We start from the raw sequence: 23,058 nt of genomic DNA on the forward strand, positions 1-23,058 counted from the left end.
GCGGCACGAACAACGTCTGCCGCGTCGGTCTGCAGTTCCCGCTGGAGATCTGCCGTCTCCGGTAGCGGGGACCTATGTAAGTATGCCATTCTCCATCTCCCCCTCACCTTCCCCGCGTTCCGCGTCTCGGCGTCGCGTCTCGTCCCGTCGGGTCTCCGGTGCGCCTAATGGCCCGGAAAATACGGTAAATGTTTTATGTACCCTAAATATATTGCCATTCAAAACACAACCAGTCCTACAGTCCTGACAGCGATAACATTTTTTCAAAAGTTATGGGTTTAGGATGGCGAAAATATTACAACCACAAAAACAACAACCACCACCACAATAACTGCTTGGTCTTAAAGGTCAAAATAGGCTGCTAGTGAAAAGGCAGATGTTCTTCTGATCCTTGATTAAAACAATGCACAGTGTGTGCTGGTACTATGAACAGGTCTTAAGAAAACATGCTTTAACTTTCTACACTTACTAAAATCACAAGTGATGGGAAGAATGTATAACAAATATAAAGCTTATAGTAAGCCTCACAAGAATGCAAACTTCATATTCTGGGCAAATTCTGCTGTTCCCATCGCGTGTTAGACAAGTTCATTACGACGTTGTGAATTTAAACTGTAGGAAAAAAAAAACCTCACCTGGTAAAATGTATGCAGTCAATTCTGGACACTACTAACATTCAGAAATGCCGAGAAAACATATTGCCAAAACCTGCCACCTTTACATTTGGCACATGTCCTGCCCCAGTTGAATAATTGAAACTGTCTAAACGGGAACTTGTCCTCAGGAAATGAAATTTTTTTGGCAATTTATTTAGTTTACCAAAATTTTAATTATAGATACAAGGGGGGAAAAAAAAAATCAAAAACAATAAAACAGTAACAATATTCTGTATCTCACTCTGGACAATAATCTTAAAAAGGACCCGTCACCCTGAATTACGGCACTAGGAGTTGCTTACTATAGGTGCGTTCCCTCTCTGGCAGGATATGCTCTTCTTTAAGCTTCTTACACTCTAGAGTTTATAAAAAAAAAAAAAAAAAGGCTTTTACAATTATGCAAATGAGCCAGAGGGGCTCCAAGCCCCATGCATGTAGGCTTATTTGCATAATTTATTTAAAGCCTATGTCTTTAAAAAATAAGGGTGTAGAAGGCTTAAAAAAAGAGCAGATTGTGCCAGAGGGGGCACACACCAATATCACAGTGTGCTTGGTTTACAATCCTTGATCCTGGTGGTAGTTGTCCTTTAATCCCTTTGTGAGGGTCACTAGTGCCTGAATGTCCAGGTCAATTTTTGCAGTTCTGTTTTGTTCTTGTTTTTGGAATAGTTTGACAGAACAAGACAATTGCTGTATTGCCCTTGACCAATCATAGCCATGCATAGTAGCTAGAGCCGTCAATTTGCCGAATTGGCCAATCCAGCAATAAGTCTGGGTCACGTGGCCTAACCCCGAATGCTGGATCCACTCATCTCTAGTTATAAATATGTACCAAATCAATCACGGTTTTCCAGGTTCAGAGCCAAGGCAGAGGGTGCATGTATTTTTGAAAATATGCTTTCTGAACAGTGGCACCTAGAAAGGATATCAGGATTGTGTTTCTAGATGAATCTAAACTGGAGATATCCACTGTCGTAGTTACAGTCAGGAATTAAGAAATTTATTAAAAAATAAAAATCCACATTTTTTACTACAACTTTAAAAGTGGATATTCTACAGTATAGTTTCAACAAGAAACACAATCCTGATATTATATTGACAAGGGGAGATTCTGACACCAGAATTTTGTTTCTGGGCGTTTCAGATAGATATTACCTCTGGGACCGGATGATGAAGGGGCCCCATACTGCCAACAATTGCATTACTTTTCCAGTTTTCCCTATATATGTCCCTCGACAAATACTGATCTGTATTAATGTGAGGATTTTAGAATCATCCCAATAAATAAATAATGAAAATCACACCTATTGTACACCACTTACTTCCTGTGGGGTTGTTTTACTTGCTCAGAATATCTCCTTAAAACCTTGCACAGTAGGCTGTGTGTATTGAGATCCTTCTTCAGTCAATAAGGAAACACACTTTTCCATACATCCTACCCCTCTGTATAAGCATGAGCTATTCATCCCCCCTCTCCTGTACACATATATACATTCAGTGGGTAAAATAAGTATTTGATACTTGACTTTCAATGGAATGGAACTTCAACTTTAAGACATAAACTAAAAAAAAAAAAGGAAAATCACAATTAAATCACTATTTAAATTAAAGGGGTATTCCAATCTGGGCATTCACATTTAATTAAATGTATTTAACATATGTAAACATTTCTTCAATTGGATGTTATAAAAAAAAAAAAAAAAAAAAAAAGTTCCCATGTGAAGATAATTTCTCATAAACATAGCCATGTTGTCCCTTAGAAATGGCTTCCTCGGATACGACCACCTCATATTTTGGCAGCAATGGCCAGACATGCGCTATTGAGTCCTGCCTGACCTCCTGGGTTCAGCGTTCATTACCACAGGACGGCTGTGGGACCTGCAGTAACTTCCAGACATTTCATATACAGAAACTTTTTGTTTCTTTGTGCAATCCCTCCAGCAGAGGTGGTCGTATCCAGGGACACAGTCTTGTTTCTAAGGGACCATATCGCTACATTTATCTTTACACTGGAACTTGAAATTATCTTCAAATCAGAAATTATCTTTACACTGGAACATTTTTTTAACAACATCTAATTGAAGAAATGTTTATATACGAAAGTGAATTCCCAGACGAGAATACCCCTTTAATTATAATTTTGTTGCATGAAAGAATACATAGAAATATAATTACCATTTCAGCAAATAAATGTTACTGTTTGTATGAAGAAAAAATCTATAATTTTGCAATATACTTTCTGTATCAATACCTCCAGTTGTGATTACTCTGAGATATAAAGAGCAGCGCCCCAGTGTGACATCACATGACCATGGGCATTTCTATCCACTGGAAGTATACGTTGAAGTTTTCTCTGACACCAAGCAGAGATCAGCTCCCTACAAAGAGTTTCAATTGGGGTCAGATCTGGAGACTGGCTAGTCAACACCAGGAGCTTGAAATTCTGCTTACGAAGCCACTCCTTAGTTGGTTGACCTTGCTGTGTGTTTTGGGTCTTTGTCATGCTAGAGGACCCAGCTACAATCCATCTCAAATGCTCTTTGTTGGGCAAAACGGTTTTAGGCAAAATCTTGTGATACATGGCCTCATCTGTCCTTCCTTCATTCTAGAGCAGTTGTCCTGTCCACTTTGCAGAAATGCACCCCAAAAGTATGAGGTTTCCAACTTTAACAATTGGTACAGAGTTTTGGGATTGTAATCATCCTTCTACTTCCTCAAGAGGTCTCATCTGACCACATGATCTTCTCCCATGCCTCATGGGGATCATTCAAATAGATCTGGACATGTACTAGCACAAGCAAGGGGACCTTGCATGCCCCACGAGATTTTAACCCACAATGATGCAGTGGTAATCTTTGAGACTGTGTCCCAGCTCACTTCAGGTCATTATCCAGGTGTTCCTGTGTAGTTCCGGGCCAATTTTTGAAATTACTCATTTTGAATTATCCCACAAGGTGAGATCCTGCATGGAGCACCAGACCAAGTAAGAGCCATTGTCATCTTGAGTTTCTTCCATTCTCAAATAATTGTGCCAACAGTTTTGCATTTTCACCAAGCTGCTTGCCTTTTGTCCTGTTGCCCATCCAAGCCTTGCACAGGTCTACAATTTTTTGCCTCTGTGGTTTCCTTATCTCTTTGGTCTTGGCTATGGTGGAGAGGTTGGAGTGTGTGAATGAATGTATGGAAAGGGGTCTTTTATAAAATGTAACAAGTTCAAGGAGTTGCAATTAACACAGGTAATAAGTTCATAGTAAGGAGCTTCTTAGGCCCCTTCCACACTCGCATTGCATTTCACGTCAGAGTTTGATCAGGGTGCGATCAGGGTTTGGTCAGTGAAAAATGCACATTTTGCATCAGAGTGCAATCAGTTTTCAGTCAGAGTTTGTTCAGTGTCTCAGTTTTTCACCCGCATGAAATGGACTCAGGGCTGAGCTGTATCTTTTCTATGGCAATTGATGCGTGAAAAACGCATTGCACTTGCAAGTGTCTCAGAGTGCAATGCGTTTTTGATGCATCTCCATAGACTTGTATGGTGCGTTTTTCACGCGCGTGACTTGCAAAAGTAGAGCATGTCGAGATTTAAACGCGCGTTTAAAAAAACGCGCATGTGTGCGTGAAAAAGAATGCAAGTCTGAAAAGACCCATTGGTTACAATGGGTCAGTGTGCAATGCAAGTTCTGCGCGTCAAAAGCGCGAGTGTGAAAGGGGCCTTAGACAAAAAGTAACATGTCCGAGAGCCAGAATTCTTGGTGGTTGATAGGCGATTTTAGGTATTTTTTATTTGTAGATTCTGTCTGTCACAGTTGAAGTTTACTAATGATACAAATTACATAACTCCTTCTTTATAGGTGAGAAACCTGTTATATATATTTAATCAGGTTTGAATATTCACAGACAAAACAGTCACAGACAAAACAACAACATGCAAGCAGGACACCAGTTATGAAGTGCAAATACAGCAGAGACAGATTTTACACTGATATCCGATATGTGAAGTGTGACGTCTCCTTCAGCAACTAAAATAACCGGTTTAGCCTAACAAACAGAGCGCTAACAAAGCAGCAGAAAGAATGCAGGGCTCTGGACAGAAGTGAGAAGAGTGTATGTGGGACATACAAGCTCTCTTATGGGAGACCTCCTGAAGAATTTCTCTACTTGAATAAAACTTAAGTTCGTAATTTACAGAAATAAGAAGCTTGGTGGCTACAAGCATGCAATGGTGGCTAATGGTAGTAGCCTAGAATCTCATCTCCAGCATATGTGGTCATAGTGGGGAGGGGGATCACAGGACATGGGGTTCCCGAGCAGAATTATGTAACAAAGTACATACAGGAGACAAATTATTCTAAGTTATTCACCAGGGTGATGATGGATCAGACCATGTGGAACAGAAGCCATGAGGCCAGTATGAAGACAGCATTTTAGAAAATTACAAAGTAAAAAGCCACAAAAAAAACAAACTTCTGTTTGTAGAGACACTCACTCTGCAGACTTGGCTGGTCAGGACCCGGGTACCAGAATTCTGGATGTACATTGAGAGGGTGATGCGCTGTAGACGCCCTGGATGTAGAACGATTCCTCTCCTTACTTCCAAAGCAGAGAACCATGACCATTTTACCATCAGATGGCAATTCCAATCACACGGTCATATAACTAAAAGATTCTGCACTACATTGATGCAATTACCAGCTACAAATACAGAAAAAATGTAGTATCCATCTCTTCTCTGTACATGTGGTCTTCTGTCTCCATGAAATCCTTTGGCGTTACAATCTCCTTAGAAAGGAGGGAAGTTTAGAGTGTTGCTGCTCACACTTGTAAGTCATTTCTGGTCTCCTAGCTTACGTCCTCTTCCAGCATTTCGTGCAATGTCGATACGACTCCTCCTCCTCTACTTCTCCCACGCTTTTACCTTGCAGGAGGGGGGGGGGGGGGGTCAATGTGTCTCTCAGCAACAAAGTCAAACAACATAAGCTACCTGTAGGGTGTGGGCGTCCTTAGTCTACTTAACCGTGTTATCTTTACTATTCAATGCTATGAATACACCTGGTGCCACTAGAGCTTACAGGGAGGACTGAATTATTTACCAAGCAGCAGAGATGAGGGATGCATAAAATGCTTTAGAGTTTAAATCTAAGGTTAGGTATGGTAAGTATGATAGAATTTGTTACAGCAGACATTATAGAAAGTTACAGAAATGTAAAATAAATAATAATAATTATTATTATTATAATAAATTCAAATCTCCAACAAATATTCCCACCCCAAAACTGCCACAAAGATTCCCCACAGCCCTCTGAAATAACAAACAGTGCGGCTATGGAGTGCTGCATGTACCCATGTCACTATGTAATTAGACAGATTCCCCATTCAGGATCCCGGAGAAGATGTGTGTGAGCTGTATTGTGGCCATAGCGGAGGCCACATTGTCATATAAGGAAGGATACAACTAGGAGTGCAGAATCTTCTTTGTCTGTTATCCAGGGAGGAGACTTCAAATCCCTCCGAATAATTCTAATCTCTCTCTACCCAGTAATTTTGGTTTCTTTAAAACTTAGATAGCAAACGAATTGTAAAGACCTCTTCTGCAATTGATACATCTGGACCTCCCCCATTAGCACCTTGGCCATAATAAATATTCAAGATAAGGCAAGTCTCCTAAAACTAGTTAAACTAATGAGTCTGTGAAAGCATCCATAGAAATGTAAATCTCTCTGTGATTTGGGGTCTTCACACATTCCTAGACAGGTGTTGCTTTACCACACCCACACTAAGGGCTCATTTATCTTAGAATGTTCTTATTTTTGTGACTTTATTGGCACATTTGATATATTTGCACCCAAATTTTCCACTTATCTATCAAAGTTAGCCAGGCACACATTTTTCAGTGTTGCGTCTGATCCAGATGCCAACGTATAAAAAAAATCTTTCAGCAGAAATTGTGGTCAGGCGAATGAAAAACTTAAGAAAAAGTTGCAGAAGAGTTTGAGACTTTTGTGCAACTATTTAATAAAAAGTCACAATAAACCCCATAGAGTCGGCTGCCTGAAATATAAACCAAGATAAATCATACAAGTTAAGAACTCTGAAAATAAACAACAGTAGAGTAAATATGGATGATATGGGATTTTGTTTTAATTTAAAATCGATGCCTGACAAAGTGGTTTTCCAAGGGAAAAATCCAGTTTTATTATAAAAACTCTTTGGCAACGTGTACACTATTTTCTATAGGAACATGGGGGAGCTCGAAAAAGGGCTCCTGATGACAGCTTCTCTTTAAGTACCGTATATACTCGAGTATAAGCCAAGTTTTTCAGCACTCGGGTATATATAAAAATAAAATAAAAATCTGTACTCACCTTTCTACACACTGCAGAAGGGCTGGCCGGCAGGGGGCTGGAGGCAGGGGGCTCACTACCTATATTCTGGCTGGAGGCTGTGACCAATCCATTTCCCGCCCTAGGCTTATAGTGAATGTATTTTCCCCACTCTATTTTTGTAAAATTAGGGTCCTCTGCTTATATTTGGGCCAGCTTATACTCTAGTAAATATGGTAAATGATAGGGGAGGGTTTCTGCTGTATACAATCAAATAAATTGGGGCACTGCAAATAAATAAATTATTGTGGGTGCAGTGCATATAGAGCATTTGTAAAGTGCTACAGTATATGATGGCACTATATAAATATTATAAAATTACATCAATTAAGGTGGGTGCTGCATATAATTTGAGGGCTGTTATATATAAATTAATTAGAGAGTTGCTATATTTGAAATATGGTATATTCAGGAGGATAGCTTATATAGTATATTAAATTGGGGGAGGTGTATATTCTATAAATTGACAGCAATATATAAATAAGGGTGGCCAATTTTTTAATTTGGGTTTTTATTTTTTAGCAGCACAGTGTGTCACATAAGCGTTATCCAGGGGACAGTAAGCGATTATGTTTCAGAGGCAAAGTGGGTATATGTTCTGCAAAACCCAAAGAATTGGGTGGCATACTCTGCAGTGATAAATCACCATGGTGTTCAGTACCCACTGTAGACGAATGGTCATCTAAGAGTTGCACGACTGCTGGGTGTCTGGCAATTTAAATGAACATGATAAAGCTGGAACAGAAAAAAATACTTCTCTTTCCATTTTTGACAAGCCCTGGAGAAGTTGGAAATCTGTAGTAATGCCAATAACCATTACAAAATATCACTACAACTGACCATGGCTTGTATCATAACTGCAGCTCATCTGTATAGAAATTAATATATGAAAGTTGCAGTACCACCGATTCCACAAGGGCAGGCATGGAGATGTCCTTTAATTAGAAAGCAGAATTGCTTTTTAACCCCTTTAAAGGTGGGTATATTATGATGGTGCCATTAACGGGCATCTACCACCAGGATGAAGGACTGTATGCAAATGAGCCTGAGGGCCCCATTAATATCTATGGAGCTTGGAGCCCCTCAGGCACATTTTCATACAGTCCTTCATCCTGGTGGTAGATGTCCTTTAAGTCACCTTTTTTTTTATTCAGCAGTCAAAATGGTCTTTGAGAATGTGGACTTCCTGCGGAGATTCCTTCCATGTCATACCCCAGCTAAAAATGGCTGCATAATGCAGCGGCTTTCACATGCGATCCTGCAAGTAAGATTAATGATGCATGAACTTAATGAGGGAAAAAAAAAACAACCGCTTCCTTCTAAATGATCAACATTCTTACATAAAATGACCGTCGGAGTTGATAAATGTAAAAACTGCTACTTAGTTCACGATTGCAGGAGATAACACATAGGGACAACAGACGAAACCCATGGGTCTCAAAGGACACATTGTATTAACACAGTGCAGTCACCTCTGGCAATTCTGTAACGTTCACAAAGAAAAAAAAACAAGTTCACTCAGGATACAAGGAGTTAATTTATAAGCGAAGCCATAAAAAATTCACAGACGTGCTATTGAGCTTGTGAATATCTCATGAGCTTGTGTCAGTGTCAAATGACAGATTTACTTGAAGTTATAAAAAAATGACAAGCCATTCAGCATTGCAGTCAAGCAGGTGACACGTACGCTGAACGAGGTGTTCCTCTGGGAAACACGTGGCAAAATACCACATATCCAGGGGCCGGAAAACAAAGGAATTATCCAGTACCTTAAAAGTACTATGGATACTCAATAAGTGTTGTTTTTCCATAGGTCGGGGTGTTATGGCGAATTCCACGAGACGCCATTGTGCAACAGGCAGGTAGTTTTGGTAGCGGCTAAGCCTTGTATTAGAGCTCAAATAGGAGGACACAACACAAAGCAAGTAATCACGTTGAAGCTTGGATATTTACTGATCAAAGGGAGAGTCTTTCCTCATGGTAAGCCATACATATTAAATTAAATCACTTTAAAAATAATTTAAAAAAAAGAATTCAAATTAAAAAGCAACAAATTGAAATGTTCCTTGGCTTGCTACAATAGGAATTCAATATGATCGCTCAGAGCACAACATAGTAATAACCGCCCAACACATCTACAATTACCATGTTCTGATGTCTCCTTTCTCCTTGGCCTCTCTCTTTGTGCCGATACAACAGAATCCGTCTCTGTGTCATTGTCCAGGTTTTCTTGGCTGCCTCGAGTGTTTGGACTGAAAAAGTAAGATCAGGCAAAATAAAATTCAGCATTTTTTTCTCTCATCAATAATGAAAATGCAACTGAAATCTGTTTATTCTGTATTTAGCAGACAGTTCAATTAACCTGCAGGATTTCTACAGGAGAGAGAAAAGGGAGGCAGAATCTAGAAGGGACAATCACATCTTGGTATGTGTTTATATATATATTAATTCATTTAGCAAAAACACAAAAAGAACCAAAATTTAAAAAAACAAAAAAAAAAACAAAACTGCTGATGCAGTATTTATATCACTCCCCAATGTATCCCACCAATATTCACCCACCCTTCAATAATCAGCCCTGAAGTTACCGTATATACTCGAGTATAAGCCGATCCAAGTATAAGCCAAATAAGCACCTAATTTAAAAAAAAAAAAAGGGAAACCAATTGACCCTATAGAGTATAAACCTAGGGTGGGAAATGAGTGGTCACATCCCCCCCAGTATATAGCCAGCAGCCCTCTGTAATATATTGCTGGCCCCTGCCCTTTAGTATACCCCCTTACCAACATGTGACGTAATAGTACGTCACTTGTCGGGTGCATGGAGAGGCTCAGGGGCTGAGCCCTCTTCACAGCCGGTAAGTCTGTGATGCTAGCACCGATCGCAAGTGTCAACCCGCTGATCGCCACCGGCAAATAATAACATGGCGGCACCTGTGAGGGTCGTCGCGCCCTGTGATGTCATCGGGGAGTGGCGATCCGTCGCCATGACAGCCTCGGGTCTGTCTCGTTTTAACCCTTTCATTACAATGTGAGATCAGCACATTGTATTGAATGAGGAGGAAAATCCCCATATACTGCCATACTGTAGTATGGCAGTATATGATAGGATCGATCAGACAACCTAGGGTTAAAGTACTCTAGAGAGTCTGAAAAACAGTAAAAATAAAGGTTTTTTTTAAACCAAAATTATAAAAAAAAAAAAAATCAAAAAATTCACATCACCCCCCTTTCAATAGAACTGATATAAATAAAAAGTAAAATTCATAAACACATTAGATATCGCTGCGACCAAAGTATAAGCGCCAGAAGATGGCAAAACTAACTTTTTTTTGTACAGGAGGTTTTAATTTTTGTAAATGTATGATAACATTATAAAACCTATACAATTTGGTATCCCCATAATCGTACCGACCCAAATAATAAAGTAGACATGTCATTTGTGGTGCACAGTAAAATCCACTAGAAAATGGTGCAAATGTGTTTTTTCACCAATTTCACTGCATGTGCAATTTGTTATGCAGAAAACAAGCCGTCACAGAGCTCTGGTGGGGAGTGAAAAATGAAAACGCAAAAACATAAATGGGCTGCGGCGGGAAAGTGGTATATAGCCAGCCCCGGCCATAAGTTGCAGATGGGATGTGACACTCTAATAACTCACATCCGCTACCTCCCTCAAGTTGAAGTAGGTTGGGCAGAGATGAGTAGGGTGTATTGGGAAATCCCATGTAGACCTTGCAGTTCCTGAATCTTCCATCAAAAGTTATATAGCAACCATACTGAAGGGAAGAAGGAACCCAAATTATGTTGAGGGCCCCATAGAGCTTTGAGAATTAAGCCCTAGAAATTAAATCCTATGCACTAATTTATGACAGATGGGGACATGTGGCCACTGAATACATGCACATTCTTAACTCAAATTAACCAATGAGTGCTTTTAGCTACAACAATATAAATTAGGTTAAAACATTTTTTTTTATATGCAGCTATAGACTGTGTCAGACTGTCACTGACCATCCCTTATTTTTAACTTTTTTGACACTCATTCCAGCGACTGTCTTAGTTTCTGACACTCACATAAAAGTGACTGTGTCTGACGGTCACTATGTTTATGGGGAGTTTTATAAGAACTGTCTGAGAGCAGAACTGCTCTAGTTGCCCATGGCAACCAATCAGAGCTCAAGTTTAATTTTGCCACAGATGTTAATAAAATTACAGCTGATCTCTGATTGGTTTCCATGGGCAACTCGAACAGATTTACATTTCTGATAAAGCTCCCCCCATCTCTGTATCCCTATCCATCTTATCTCACACAAGTTGTCTTATACTCATTGCCCATAGTAACCAATCAATCAAAGCTCAGAGCTCATATTAATGACCTGTGTCAGAATAGGGACCAATCACGGCTCAGCTTCTAACTGCCAGAGAAGCAGCAGACCAAATGGCTCCTGTATATGGTGGGTAATAGTGTGGATTTCGGCTCAATCCCAAGTCTGAGTCACAGGCAGCGATTACAGCGATTACTTTAGCGGACACACACACACAAGTATATATTAGATATGAACTATAGGAAGAAAACACACACAAAAAAAAAGTTAAAACCATAAAAGTGCACATAATGCCAAGTTGTTTTTGGGAGTTTTCCTGTTATAGTTAACCCCTTCACGACTGCCATACGGCTATATACATCGTATTTGCACATGCCCCATAGAAGTCTTGACACTGCCCAAATTTCAAATGGCCATACCTGAACCCTGGCACATAGAAACATAATTTTGTAATTTTAAACAGAAGAACCTCCCCTTTAGTATGATGCTTTCCATTCATGACTAACTTTAAAGGGGTTATCCGGGTCTTAAAAATTACTGAGGGCTGGGGTGGGCCATTTAAAAATAATAAACATGTAATTACATTGTCCGGCACCGCTGATGTCCCGCGCCGCGGCCCATCTCCTCTGTGAGCCGGATTCATTATCCGTGATCCGGCCGGCTGGAAGCTCCCATCCGACACCATCTCCCAGCACTTACAATGCTGAGAGATAGGGACGGATGGGAGGAGCCGGCCACATCGCGGACCGGAAGTTCCCAGTGCGCGGCTTCTGTGCCCCTGTAAACAAACAGGGGCACGGATGGAAGGGACCGCGGCGCGGGACATCGGCGGCGCCGGAGGTGGTAAGTAGATGTTTATTATTTTTAAATAGCCCAAGCCGGCCATAAGTAATTTTTAAAACCCGGATAACCCCTTTAAGAGTGGATATCTCCGGTTCTCTTAAGCATCCATGCAAAATCCATATATCATATTAAAGAGGAGACTTTCCTGTTTAACCCCTTCCGACGGGTCCCGCTGCAAGGAGAGGGCTCGCGGGCCGAGCCCTCTCCATAGCCGGTAAGTCTTTGCTGCATATTGCAGCAAAGGCTTACCGGTAACACCCGAGATCGGTGCTAGTACCGATCGCGGGTGTTTTCACCTGGATCGCCGCTGGCAATGCTGCCGGCGGCTTCAAAGAGATGGCGCCGCATGGGCGCCGGCATCTTGTCACGGATCATCGCTGCCCGTCGCCATGGTAGCCTCGGGTGTTCCGAATACCCGAGGCTACTTCGTTTTAACCCATGCATTACAATGTGCTAATTGTAATGAATGGGGAGTAAAATCCACATATACTGCCGTACAGTAGTATGACAGTATATGATAGGATGAATCAGACTACCTAGGGTTAGAGTACCCTAGGGAGTCTGAAAAATAGTAAAAGTAAAAATAAAAAAAAGTTTTTAAAAAAAACTGATATAAATATAAATAAACAGTAAAAATCACAGACAAATTAGGTATCGCCGCGTCCGAAAATGCCCGATCTATCAAAATATAATAACGGTTTTTCACTGCGTTTAACCCCGTAACAGAAAATAGCGTCCAAAGTCGAAAATGGCATTTTTTTGCCATTTTGAAAATTATTAAAAAAATTTATAAAAAGTGATCAGAAGGTCGCACAGTCCCAAAAATTATAGCAATGAAAATACCATCAAAATTCGCTAAAAATGATACTACCCACAGCTCCGTACACCAAAGTATGAAAAAGTTATTGGCGCCAGAAGATGGCAAAAAAAAAAATTATTTCGTACAGGAGGTTTTAATTTTTTTTAAAATGTATGAAAACATAAAACCTATACAAATTTGGTATCCACGTGATCGTACCGACCCAAAGAATGGGACGCAGAGTGAAAGCTGTAAAATCCAAGCCCACAAGAAAACGTCGCAAATGTGGTTTTTCACCATTTTCACTGCATCTGGAATTTTTTTCCTGCTTCCCAGTACACGCCATCGAATATTAAATACCGTCACTATGAAGTGCAATTTGTTACGCAGAAAATAAGCCATAACACAGGTCTTTATGTGGAAAAATAAAAAAGTTATAGATTTTTGAAGTTGGTGAATGAAAAATGGAAGTGAAAAAACTAAAAAAGGCCAAGTCGTTAAGGGGTTAATATAACAATAGAATTGGGTTTCTAGGGTTCAGAAGATATAGGTGTTTGAAGTGTTCCCCCCTCCAGTCTGTCATCTGAAGGCAAAATATACAAGATACAAAGTTATTCTATAGAGTTGTAATGGAGATCTGTTATATTCCTTACATAACTATTGGTCAACATGTCCTTCAGCGAGAAAATAATCTATGGTTTTTCCAAAAGATGTTCCCCTATTGTTGGAAAAAACGTAGGGCCCCTTTGCTTTAGGACATGTTGACCAATAATTATGTAAGGGATATAACATATCTCCATAACCACTCTACAGAAAGGAAGTTTGCACATTGTGGTGAGTGCAAAAAGCATGTAGGGAAACTAGGCAAAATAGAAAATCACAGGGAAACAATCCTGAGGTACATGGACATAGAAGCACATTAAAAAATAATATGAATTGTGATACCACCAATGAGGTTTATTTGATGGTTTGCACTTGTAACAGGGGACATATAGAAAGAACTGGGCGTAACCTCAAAACTAGGATATTGAACATTGTCGTAATATAAGAAAGGGTGTCACTAGCCACAGTGTTTCTGCACATTAAAGGAAAACACATAATTCAGACCCGTTGCGTTTTTGGGCAATAGAAAAAGTTACAGCACATTAGCAATGGGAACACATTAATATTAAGTAGAAGGGAGGGATATTGGATACATAAGTTGGGGACACTGACACCGGGGGGATGAAATATTGACTTTGAATTAAAATGCATTTTGAAGGATTGTTAAAAATAATACACTTATAGGTGGTAATGCTCGACTGAATGTTGAAAAGTCAAATTTTTGGAGTAGCAAAATTTGGGCATTGGATTAGGTACAGTGGTGGTAAAAGAAAAAGGCTGAAGTGCAAGGAAATTGTATGTACGTGATAACGGAGTAATTCTAAATATGGAATAGTTATATTGGGGGAAGATAACACGAAGGATGTTTACAAAAAGGTGAATTATAGATGTGTAAAGTGGAGGGTGTGTAAGGTGGAAGGTCACCCTCATAAAATTAATAATGAATAAAAGGAGCACAAAGAATACAATATGCAACACATCGGGAGGGTTTTATAAAACCAAAAAGTCGATGTACTCCTTTGAGAGCAAATGTACACGCAGGATATATGCCATCTATAACTTTGGGCAAGTGCATAAAGTTGGGTATGGAATAGATGTCCGATATATATTGATAAAGACAATGGGGCAGATTTATCAAGTGTCTGAAAGTCAGAATATTTCCAGTTGCCCATGGCAACCAATCACAGCTCCCCTTTAAAATATTCATGAGCACTGTTAAAATGAAAGCTGAGCTGTGATTGGTTGCCATGGGCAACTGGAAATATTCTGACTTTCAGACACTTGATAAATCTGCCCCACTGTTACAGGCGGTCCCCTACTTAAGAACACCCGACTTACATACGACCCCTAGTTACAAACGGACTCCTGGATATTGGTAATTTACTGTTCTTTAGCCCTAGGCTACAATAATCAGCTATAACAGTTATCACAGGTGTCTGTAATGAAGCTTTTTTGTTAATCCTGGTTCTAATGGCAACCCAACATTTTTAAAATCCAATTGTCACAGAGACCAAAAATGTTCTGGCTGGGATTACAATAATAAAGTATACAGTTCCGACTTACATACAAATTCAACTTAAGAACAAACCTACAGAACCTATCTTGTATGTAACCCGGGGACTGCCTGTACATATTTCCGGTAATAGTAGATTCATTGGGGCATATTTTGTATTTGTTTCCGTTTGAGGAAAAGAATAGAGCTGTAACCCGTTTTACAAAAGGTGCAGGAAAGGTAGAAGCTCCTCAATGTGTTAAGAGCAGGAGTGTTTATAAAAATAGGAAGGTGTATCATTGCTAGAGGAATGGATAGGAGGATACTAAAATCCCACCCCTAATGGGTGTTGTGGTGTGTCAAATGGTGAGGTCCGGATAGGTTTATACAAAGATACCGCTCAGTATCGGATTGGAAAGAAAACTATCGTCTCAGATTGGTCCAGAGTTGTGGGTTGTGAAGCGGTGTGTCAGATGGTGAGATTGTGATAGGATTATACGACTGAACCACTAAGCAGGGGATTGGAGAAGGACAACAGATTCTGATTCCCTTTTCTGTGAAAGGGAAGGTGTGTCCCACATAGGGCTGTTGATGGGAGGAATTGAATTCCCCGCCAGGATTGCGATTGCATTCACACTGCCGCATGGGGGACGTATATACGGCCAATAAACGTCCCCCATAGACGGCAATGGGCTTATAGCACCCTACGGGAGCGGTACGGTGCAGCAGACGCGCGGCACCGTACCACGTGAAAAAATAGGACATGTCTGATATTTTCACGGCATACGGCGCCGTGCGCCATACATCCCCATGGAGAGGGGCGGGGGTGAGCAGCGCTCTCCCCCTCCTCCTCTCCCCGCGCGCCGCCGTGTGCCTGCCGTGCTACGGTATGGCGGGCAACGGTAGTGTGAATCCAGCCTAAGAGCGCAATTTATGAATGAATTGGAGGATGTTGGTAAATACTAAGCATTAGATAAGATAGCCATCCGATACCATAGTTATATGGACATAGGTTTATACTGTGTCTCGACCCTGTGTATGGGAGCTGCACGTTATATAATTTATTGTGTATATCATATAATTATTATGTATTTTTATCTGTGTAAAGAAATCTATGAAGAATTACAATTACATGTGTGTAGCATAAATAGCAATTGGGACTGGAAGCTAGCAACGCCCCGTCAAAAGGTGTATTTGGCGAAACCCAGGGTCGGGCGGTAATGTGAAGCTGGCGTCCCATTTGGAAATTTTACATGTGCATTTTTTATGATTGTTTGTGATTTTTATTAAATAAATCCTGAGTGCCAAGAATGTACTACACTATCTGGGTGAATTTCTTCCAGCGATCCGCTAGAACGAATAGTGTGATCGAAGGAGGATACACCAAAAAACGCAGCAATAGCCGTCTGAATGGTGGTTTATTCTAAATGGAGGATTCGGAAACTTGTACTGGAGGAGAAGTGATAACTACTACATTGAAAAAAGCAGTGGAAGAAAGTGATCCTGGTGCTCTGGTCAGAATACCTTAGTATGTTTTAATTGTTGGATTTATACTGGATTGGTCCTTTGGCTGTATGCAGCTCCTGGAGATAAGTGTGCAACACATAGTTAGTTTTAAAATATAGAAGAAGTACATGCACCCTTTGCATCTGTAGCTTAACCTGGGAAAGTGTAATGGAATAATGCTGTACATATTTATAACATATTTTGGTGAAATTTACTACGGTACTTATTATTATTTTTTTTAAATAAATTTAATTGGACAAACCTTTTTTTTATTTATTTGTAGTCAATTGTTGACAAATTTAAAAAGAAAAAAATATGTAATTAATAAATCTAACAAGTGAACGTCTCACATGTCATGAAAAAAGTACCGTATATACTCGTGTATAAGCCGAGATTTTCAGCACAAAAAATGTGTTGAAAGACCTCACCTCGGCTTATACACGAGTCAACTAAGAAAAAAAAAATAATACTCCGGTGTCCGGATCCTCGGCGGCAGCTCCCGATTCTCGGCAGCGGCTCCGCTCCTCTCTTCTTTCTTCACTGGCGGCTCCCGGGCTCTTTGCTTACTTCGCTAGCCGGCAGTCGCGTCCATGCGATCTGCCGACGGGCGCACACTATGACTGCCGCATCATAGTGTGCGCCCGCCCGCAGATCGCATGAACACGACTGCCGGCTAGCGAAGTAAGTTAAGAGCCCGGGAGACGCCAGTGAAGAAAGAAGAGAGGAGCTGCCACCGAGGTTCGGAAGCCGCCGCCAGAACCGGGAGCCACGCAGAGCATCAAAGGTAAGTATCGTCGGAGGGTGAGTATTAACCCCTTCCCGACATTTGACGTAATAGTACTGCATCGCGGGAGGTGCGTTCCCGCAAAATGCAGTACTATTACGTCAAGCTTCTGGCCCCAACTCCTGAACGGAGCCGGGGCCAGAAGCTGCGGGTGTCGGCTATATGTTATAGCTGACACCCGCCTCTAACACTCGCGATCGGAGATTTCTCCGATCGCGGGTGTTAACCCCTAACACGCCGCGGTCGCGCTGACCGCGGCGTGTCAGAGGCATTTAAAGTAAATTAAATGCGAATCGGACCCCCCGCGGCGCTTACCGGGGGGGTCCGCTCCTCCGATCGCAGCCCCGGGACTGCCGGTGCCCGGGGCTGCGCGATCCTCCTCTCGGTGCCGGGTCCGTGCCTCCTGGCAGGACCCGGCTGTAAGACACTGGGCATGCGCAGCATGCTCAGTGTCTTACATTACACAGTGCAATACATCTGTATTGCACTGTGTAACCTGTAAAAAAGCTTGAACAAGTGATCAGAAGATCACTTGTTCAAGCTTAGATGACAGTAACTGTAAAAAAAGTAAAAATAAATAAATAAAGGTTTTTTACAATTAAAATAAATAATAAAAGAAAGTGAAAGTCCCCCCAAACACCACATTTCCCTTTACACAAGTAATAAAGTATAAAAAAACACTAAATCACGAAAAAACCCCACTTATTTGGTATCGCTGCGTCCGTAACAATATGTACAATAAATCCTAATCATAATTGGACCCGCTCGGTGAACGTGGTAAAAAAAAAAACAAAAAACTTGCCAAAAATTAAAACTTTTTATCAAATTGCTTTACAAAAAATGTTCTAAAAAGTGATACGAAAAAGTTACAAGCACCAAAATGATACCGATAAAAAGAGCAACTTGTCACGCAAAAAATAAGCTTACAACCAGCTCCGTAAACCAAAAAATACTATAATTATGCCACTATAAAAATGGCAATACTAAAACAAATGCAATTTTTTCTATTCTAGTTTTCCTTCAATAAAATTGGACAAATAAAAATAAAACTATATAAATGAGGTATCACCGTAATCGTAGTGATCCGTAGAATAAAGATAATATATTATTGTTATGCTACAGTGAACAACCCCCCAAAAAAATGCTAAAAATCCAAAACAAGAATTGATGATTTTATTTTCCTCCACACGTAAAAAGTTAATAAAATTTCTTCAATAAGCTAAAAACCCACTAAAATTAAGTTTTTTTTACAGTGCATCTCGTCTCGCAAAAAATAAGCCCTTATTTGTCTAAATTGCTTAAAAAATAAATAAAGATTGTATAGCCTATTCCCAACGAGCGTTGTTATAGAACGGTGCGGCGGGTAGTGACTTTCCAACACCGGTCAGGGTAAGACGGCGGCTGTTCACTGATCGGGGTAAGACGGCAGCTGTTCCTGACAGCCATCCATCCTGCCCCATGGACCAGAAGGGTTACGTCCCCCCCACACACCCCCAGTTTATTATCGCTGCTATTGGCTCATCAATTCAGACGAGCCAATAGCAGCGAATTTACTTATGACGTCAGTAATACCGGTCACTATGTCTGTAGACATGGTGATCGGGGCAGGGTGGCGGCTGTTCCTGACAGCCACCAATTTTGCCTTGCGGTCCAGAGGGGTTTTGTTGCCCCCCTCTGTCCATGTTTGCCGCTATTTGCTGGTCGATATGGTCCAGCCAAAAGCAGCAATATTCGTCACAATGGGCATCGCTAGGGTGAATAAGAGCAACACTTGGCGATAATTTCCCTACGAAAAACCAAGATATGGTACAAAAGTGCGGGCCGTGCACATTGTACAGATTATGGTGTACAACTCTTACGAGCTGTTCCAATGTGCATGTCCTGCCGTATCATTTCTCTGTTTTCAAGAGGAAGATATTAGGAAACTAATATTGGGACAAGAAGGACGGGGCCCCAGTACCTCTGGTTTAGATGTTCCTGTGTTTTGCCAGGACAGCATTTTCCCGGTGAATTCTGCTGCTTCTAATGGTAGGACTCAATAAAGAGTCTGTTCCAAAAGAGAAGTTAGGATGGACACTATGTACTAAGAGACCTGCGACAACTCTAGAGTGACAAAAGTTTAGTTGGTCCCCTGGTATATTCTACCTCCTTATACACTAGACATTCACAATTCACGCCCAACCTATTGTGAATTAATTTCGGTAAAATGAATAATTGTAACAACTGTTAGGTCCCGTTGCTCCCTATACCCCTCGATTATCTCATAAGGGGCGCCACATAACGGGCACTGAACTTTCCAGAAATAATTGCAATTTCCATCTTGGACTCCATTGCACATCATATTTGGAAAGCACCTATATGTTCAAAATGCTCATTTCACCACATGTATTACACTACACCACATATTACACCTTGCTATATTCCCCAAGGGGTGTACATTCAACAATTAGGGTAACTTTTCGGGTTTTCCTCTGTTTTGGTACCACTACGTCTCTCCAAATGTATCCTGACACATGTGAAGGATTTCTTACAAATTTGGCCTCTAAAAGACAAACATCCCTCTTTTCCTCTACTGTGCGCCCATAAAGCATTTTATATGCACATGTGGGGTACTTCTACACTCGGGAGAAATAGTTTTACACCTTTTTTGGGGTTATTTAATATATTATCCCTTGTGGCTTACATAAATTAGGGGTAGAGTGACATTTATAGGAAAATTTTCACCTTTTTAATGATTCGGGCCTAATTGGATCATTCACCTGTAGGGGCAAATACATATATTACACATTGCAAAATTCTCTAAGGGGTGTGCATTCAAAGATTAGGGTCACTTTTCGGATTCTTATCTGTTTTATACCACTAGGGTTCTCCAAATGCATGTCAAACATTTCTGTCAAATTTGGCTTCTAAAAGGCAAACATTCCCCTTTCCTTTTACTGTGCGCCCATACAACATTTTATATACACATGTGGGGTACTTCTACACTCCAGAGAAATAGGTTCACACATTTTGAGGGGTTATTACATTTTTTTATCCCTTGTGGCTATATAAAATTAGGAGTAAAATGACCTTTATAAGAAAATGTTCACCTTTTATCTATTTAAGTCCTAATTAAATCAAACACCTTTACGGACAAATACACATATTATACCTTGCTAAATTCTCTAAGGGGTGTGCTTTCCAAAATGGTGATACTTGTTGGGGTTCCCCTCTGTTTTGGTACCACTACGGCTCTCTAAATGCATCCTGACACATGTAAAGGATGTCTGTCAAATTTGGCTTCTAAAAGGCCAACGCCCCTCTTTCCCTTCTGAGCTTCACTGCGTACCCATACAACATTTTATTTGCATGTGTGGGGCAATTTTATACTCGGGAGAATTGCTAGTACACATTTTTTGGGGTCGTTTCATCTTTAATGCCTTATGGGATACAAAAATTAGCCGTAAAAGTGACTTTTTGGGGAAAATGTTCACCTTTTTCCTTTTAGGGACCTAATTGAAGCAAACACCTGTAGGGGTAAATACACATATTACACCTTTCTGAATTCTCCAAAGGGTGAACTTTCCAAAATGGTGACACTTGTTGGGGTTCCCCTCTGTTTTGGTACCACTAGGGCTCTCCAAATGCATCCTGACACATGTAAAGGATGATTGTCAAATCTGGCTTCTAAAAGGCCAAAGCCCCTCTTTCCCTTCTGAGCCCTACTTTGCACCCATACAACACTTTATATGCAAAAGTGGTGCAGTTCTGTGCTTAGGAGAAATAGTTTTACACATTTATGGGGTTGTTTCATCTTTTATCCCTTGTGGCTTACAAAAATTTGGGGCAAAAGTGACTTTTTTGAGAAAATTTTCACCTTTTTTCCCTTTTGGGGCCTAATTGAATCAAACACCTGTTGGGAAAAATACACAAATTACACGTTGCTAAACTCTCCAAGGGGTGTACTTTCCAAAATGGTGTCTCATGTTGGGGCTTTCCTCTGTTTTGGTACCACTATGGCTCTCCAAATGCATCCTGACACATGTAAACTTTTTCAGCCATATTTACCCTGCAAAAACGAAACAACGCTCTTTCCATTCCAAGTGCCCCCCTGTGCCCGTACAGCAGGGTACAGTGACAAAATGGGTATTGGCATACTCAGGAGGAATTGCCCTCAACATTGTAAAATGCATTTTCCTTTTTAACCCATTGTGAAGGTGCAAATTTTAGTGTTCAATGAATCTATAGTAAGATAAAATTACATTTCTCTAATTTCACTTTCATTTATCTTTCACACTCATGAAACGCTCATAGGGTTAACAAAATTCCCAAAGGTTGTTTTGAATATTTTGAGGGGTGTAGTTTCTAAAATGGTGTCATTTGTGGGGGGTTTCTGTCATGTGGGCCTTATAAAGTCCCTTCTAACTAAATTGACCCTCCAAAAGTAGGTTTTGATGATTTTCGTGAAAATCTGAAAAATTGCACCTAAAGTTATAAGCCTCCTAACATCCAAAATAAAGGAAAAGATGTTTGAAAAATGATGCCAAGTTAAAGCAGACATATGGAAAATGTTAGTTATCAAGTTATTTTAGTGATATGACCAACTTTCCAAAAAGTAGAAAATTTTGAATTTGGAAAACATTGTTTTTTTCAAAATTTTTGCCAAATTTCCATTTATTTCATAAATAAATACTAAATATATTTATTAAATTTCTCAACCAGCATGAAGTACAATGTGTCACGAAAAAACAATCTCAAAATCAACTGGATATGTTAAAGCGTTCCAAAGTTATAACCACTTAAATAGACATGTCAGATTTTAAAAAATGGTCCGTGTCAGGAAGGTGAAAAGTGGCTTCAGCGTTAAGGGGTTAAGTTTGTTTTTTTTTTATTCACTTGGCATACGGGGGGCAGGCAGGCTGTATACTACTACAGGGGGGCAGGCAGGCTGTATACTACTACAGGGGGGCAGGCAGGCTGTATACTACTACAGGGGGGCAGGCAGGCTGTATACTACTACAGGGGGGCAGGCAGGCTGTATACTACTACAGGGGGGCAGGCAGGCTGTATACTACTACAGGGGGGCAGGCAGGCTGTATACTACTACAGGGGGGCAGGCAGGCTGTATACTACTACAGGGGGGCAGGCAGGCTGTATACTACTACAGGGGGGCAGGCAGGCTGTATACTACTACAGGGGGGCAGGCAGGCTGTATACTACTACAGGGGGGCAGGCAGGCTGTATACTACTACAGGGGGGCAGGCAGGCTGTATACTACTACAGGGGGGCAGGCAGGCTGTATACTACTACAGGGGGGAGGCAGGCTGTATACTACTACAGGGGGGCAGGCAGGCTGTATACTACTACAGGGGGGCAGGCAGGCTGTATACTACTACAGGGGGGGAGGCAGGCTGTATACTACTACAGGGGGGGAGGCAGGCTGTATACTACTACAGGGGGGGAGGCAGGCTGTATACTACTACAGGGGGGCAGGCAGGCTGTATACTACTACAGGGGGGCAGGCAGGCTGTATACTACTACAGGGGGGCAGGCAGGCTGTATACTACTACAGGGGGGCAGGCAGGCTGTATACTACTACAGGGGGGCAGGCAGGCTGTATACTACTACAGGGGGGCAGGCAGGCTGTATACTACTACAGGGGGGCAGGCAGGCTGTATACTACTACAGGGG

At 40.9% G+C, this 23,058-nt stretch overlaps 1 protein-coding gene across 3 annotated transcripts in view; it reads right to left on the minus strand.

The window, feature by feature from the left end:
* The window catches only part of DVL3 (dishevelled segment polarity protein 3), a 77,998-nt gene that overhangs the window by 21,145 nt on the left and 33,795 nt on the right, over window positions 1–23,058 (minus strand). For 2 of the 3 annotated variants that reach the window (XM_072142408.1, XM_072142409.1), the window contains exon 4: window positions 9,179–9,285. In XM_072142408.1, coding sequence (XP_071998509.1) covers window positions 9,179–9,285 — 107 coding nt within the window. Of the gene's footprint in view, window positions 1–5,139; window positions 5,526–9,178; window positions 9,286–23,058 lie in introns of those variants that run through there. The other variant, XM_072142410.1, reaches the window with a different exon arrangement.

Source organism: Engystomops pustulosus, chromosome 3, assembly GCF_040894005.1.
Source record: "Engystomops pustulosus chromosome 3, aEngPut4.maternal, whole genome shotgun sequence".
NCBI classification, from domain to species: domain Eukaryota; kingdom Metazoa; phylum Chordata; class Amphibia; order Anura; family Leptodactylidae; genus Engystomops; species Engystomops pustulosus.